This window comes from Morone saxatilis, unplaced genomic scaffold, assembly GCF_004916995.1.
Source record: "Morone saxatilis isolate NCDOM2014 unplaced genomic scaffold, NCSU_SB_2.0 Contig8, whole genome shotgun sequence".
Lineage (NCBI taxonomy): Eukaryota > Metazoa > Chordata > Actinopteri > Moronidae > Morone > Morone saxatilis.
The window spans coordinates 27,428,207-27,432,716 of record NW_023340257.1 but is presented as its reverse complement, the minus strand read 5'-3'; the positions used below and the strand labels follow the sequence as shown (position 1 = coordinate 27,432,716).

The 4,510-nt window shown below is 41.3% G+C and overlaps 1 protein-coding gene across 1 annotated transcript in view; it reads left to right on the top strand.

Annotated features, from left to right (window-relative positions):
* The window catches only part of LOC118341427 (zinc finger protein OZF-like), a 4,182-nt gene extending 157 nt beyond the window's left edge, over positions 1-4,025 (top strand). The window contains exons 2-3 of the mRNA XM_035679667.1: positions 583-798; positions 1,728-4,025. Of these exons, the coding sequence (XP_035535560.1) occupies positions 583-798; positions 1,728-3,190 (1,679 nt within the window). The 3' untranslated portion in view covers positions 3,191-4,025. The remainder of the gene's footprint in view (positions 1-582; positions 799-1,727) is intronic.
* Positions 4,026-4,510: the final 485 nt, after the last annotated feature.

Below are 4,510 nucleotides of genomic sequence, written 5' to 3'. Positions count from 1 at the left end.
AATCTCTTATTATTTAATCCTTTATTAATTTATATATCTTTATATATTATATCTTTATTAATATATCTTATATTATATCTTTATTAACATATCTTTTATTATTATATATATCTTTATTTTTTATTATTATCTTTATTATTATATCTTATTATTATATCCTTTATTAATATATCTTTATTATTATTATATCTTTTATTATTATATCTCTTATAATATATCTTTATTATTATATCTTATTAATATATTTTATTTTATACTTTATTAAGTATATCTTTATTTATTATATCTTTATTAGATATAATCTTATTATATAATATTCTTTTCACTTAAGATATCTTTAATTATATCTTTATAATATATCTTTATTATTATATCTTATTGAATATTACTACTTTATTTAAAAAACAAACTTTATCTGATATAAATTCCTTTAAAATTGTCGTAATAAGCTAAAGCGTTTCACCAGCAGATATTCAGGGTTTGTTACTGTTACAGAAACTTTAAACTATTTAGAGTTTAAGTCTAATTAAAGTTTAACTTTCTGCTTTCCATGGCGGACCGCCCGCGCGCTCCCGGCCACAGGGTCTGACCCTCCGCTCAGCTCTCGGCCGCCTCCGGCGTGGGGTGGACGGTCAAGCCGCTCTCCCGACCGTCACGCAGATTTCCCAGGAAAACCCCTGCCAGTCCGTGCAACCAGCGAACAGTCGGAAATCTTCCAGACGGCCCCCGGGGAGGGCCGGCGGGATGCGAGCTGCAGGCCGACTCAGTCGGACCTCGGACACTTGGTATTAACTTTCAGTGGGGAGTGACACAGGATTGCCAGATCGCGCTAACGTTGAAACTTTTGGGCGATTTTGCTTAAATAAAAAATCTCGGGTTTTTTTACAGTAAACGGATGACGAAACTCCAGTAAGGGACGAAGCCGGAAGATGTTGCGAGAAAATCAGCCAGGGTGATTCAGAACTTTGGATCAGAACTTACAGCCTGTATCTTGGTTGTATGGATGGAAGTATTGATCAGTATAGCACTGTATCTTAATGGACTTTGATATTGATCAGTATACACCTCTATCTTTATGGATGATATTTGATCAGTTATACACTGTATCTTTATGGATGAATATTGATCAGAATACACTGTTATCTTTATGGATTATTGATCAGTGATACACTGTATGTTTATGGATTGATATTGATCAGTATACGACTGTATCTTTATGGATGATATTGATCCTGGTATTGGACAGTCAGAACTGTGGGACATATGACGGCCTTTAGCTCCGTGTTTCTAGGTTACGTGTTGTTACGAACACGTTAGGGGAATTTCGTTTATAAAATGGTGATTATTTGATTTCTTAAAGGGAGTTTGGTGCAGGGAGCTTTTAGTTGGATTCAAACTGCTGATATGGATCATTGTTAACGTTTAGTCTCCACTACAGAAACACGAGCTGACTGATAAAGGCTGATCAGGTTGTCTGACAGTATTAGTTTGATTAATGCTTTATTAATGGGAGTATAAATTACTGAGGCTGGCTGATCAGGATCATTATCAGCTGATTTTTAAATTACTTTCCTAATGACTCCTGATGAAATGTAGTTTGGAGACCAGGTTGTCAAAGATCTTGTGTGTGTGTGTGACTCCAGATTAAAGACAGAAAGTGTGATCTGACCACTTGACTCAACCTGACAACATAAAAAGCTAATGTTGCTCTTTTTTCTCACCCTCAGGCTTTGGGAAGGGCAACAACCAGGAGACAAACAAGAGGAAAAAGGAGAAGCATCAACAGAAGCGAGTCTTTTGTGACAAATGCAACAAAGGCTTCCACTACCGACATCAGCTGAAGCAGCACATGAGGCGTCACGACCAACCGTTCGCCTGCGATCAGTGCGACAAACGCTTCCACAAGGAGAAGAGCTTCCAAACTCACCTCCAGGCCCACAAAGTAAAACTAGCCAGAGAGAAGAGTCAGAAAATGTGGCCTTGTAGCCGGTGTGACAAACAGTTCAGACTCCAGAAGAAACTGGAAGCTCACCTGTTGCACCACGAAGAGCAGAAGATCTTCAAGTGCTCCGTTTGCGAGAAGTCGTTTGGTAAGATGCATCTGCTGAAACGACACCAGGCCGTCCACTCTGGAGTCCGCCCGTTCGTCTGCGACACCTGCGGGAAAGGATTCACCGCCAAGAGCGTCCTGCAGGAGCACCAGTCCATTCACACCGGAGAAAAACCCTTCACCTGCGCCTCCTGCGGAAAGAGTTTCAGGACTTCTGCTCACCTGTTCTCTCACAAGAAGGTGCACTCAGAAGAGCGGCCGTTCGAATGCTCCGACTGCAGTAAGACGTTCAAGCTGAAGCGAGCGTTGGCGCAGCACCAGATCGTCCACACGGGGGAAAAACCCTTCGCCTGCCAGACCTGCGGGATCGGATTCGGTCTGAAGAACAACCTCCGGAGACACCTCCGCGTGCACACGGGTGAGAAGCCGTTCAGGTGCGAGGAGTGTGGGGAGGAGTTCTCGGGAACGTGTGCGTTCAAGACCCACATGCTCGTTCACGGTGCCGAGAAACCGTTTATGTGTGACCTCTGCGGGAAGACGTTTTTCTACAACTCGAAGCTGCTGGAGCACCAACAGGTGGCGCACCAGGGCCGAGAGGTGGCGCAGACAAACCTCGAATCCTTCCGCTGTGCCGTCTGTCAGAAAGCGTTTTCTAGCGCCGACGCCTTGAGAGTTCACGAAGGAATCCACACAGAGGAAAACAAATTCATCTGCGCCACCTGCGGGAAGTCTTTCCACCGTAAATGTACGTTCGTCTACCACATGCGGCGGCACGGCGAGGAGAGGCTCAACAGCTGCGGCGTGTGCGGGAAGAGGTTCCCGCAGCTGAGCCGTCTGAAGGACCACATGACTCTGCACACCGGAGAGAAAAGGTACACGTGCGAACAGTGCGGCAAAGCTTTCAGGACGCGCAACAACTTCTACCGACACGCCAAACTCCACAGAGGAGAGCGGCCGTACGAGTGCCAGGTCTGCAGCAGCAAGTTCAGCCAGTCCAACCAGCTGAAGTCGCACATGCAGATCCACACCGGGGTGAAGTTGTACTCCTGCGGGCGCTGCAGTCGGGGCTTCTCCGACTCCAGGCAGCTCAAGAAACACAGCTGTGGTGACGGCTTTCAGAAACCAGCCATCAACACGTGACCCCGGACCCAGAAGACGTCGTCACAATGTGAAGTTTGATTCTTTTTTATGGTCTTGAAATAATGATTTGGTGTTGGTTTGCCACGATATTGACCTGTGCTCGAGTTGAACAAGCCTCAATCAACTTCCTCCTTTCCTGTACTTGGATATGCTATGCTAAGCTAATCTATGTTGAAAAGACGACCACAGTTTGAAGATGGTTACACAAAGCTCAACTGTGATTGGAGCACAGGGCAAAAAGGGGCGGGGCTTATGAAGGTTAGTCGGACGGATTGAGGTGAAAGTTTATACCAAAGTTCATTTTCCCCAGACAACGAGTCCGACTGAATTTGGTGACTCTCCCTTTAGGAACATGAACATCAGGATGAACTGACTTTAATCTATCGTCAGGTCAACATTTGAATGTGTCCAGTGCCTTCGTTAACCTTTAACCTGAGCTGTACTTCCTAACTCACTAAACCAAGATGTGAACATGTTAAACATTATACAAGCTAAGCATGTTAGCATACTGATACTGACAAATCCCCACTGTGCCTAAAGCAGAGCTGTAGAGACGCTTGTATGTTTAAATATATAATATTTATATAAATATATATAATAAAAGGGCAAACAGACAAACAATCACATTGAATAAATACAAACAACTCAGGGTTTGTGACATCAACAGGTAATTCTACCTTTTATTTTCTGAATGTATACTTAATCATTTTAATGTTCATTGTTTTACACTAAAGTTGTGTGTTGTGTCTTTATTTTGCTACTTTTACCGACCAAAACAATACACTGATTAACGTATACTTTTAAGTATTTAAATGAAATAAAATATGTTTAAAAAGACACTTTAGAAGTCTGCTTTTCTTTTCTTTCTTTAGGATATTAAAAAGCTGTTTTCTTTGTGTTTTGTGATAGAGAAACTTAATGTTATCAAAGTCACTGTTAGAACTGTTCTGATATCAGTACTCAGTACTGGGGAGGACCCAAATGGTACTGGTGCATCCCGATCCATAATCAATGCATAATAAAATGATAATAAAAAAACATTTAAAAAAAACTTGTCACACTGGGTCATAATAAACAAATAATTAAAGTACACAAACATAATTGAATAGAAATTGGTGGGAAAACTACATAAAAGACATTAAATACAGAAGTTACTAAACACATGCTTTGCTTTTAAACATTCTAGCGAGGCTTATTTTAAAAAATATGAAGCTTAAAAAATGATTCTGTGAGTCTTTATAATGAGAAACTCTCAAAATATTCACAAAATAATGAGAAAGTTACTGAAACTTTTTATATTTTGAGATAATAAGTCAATAA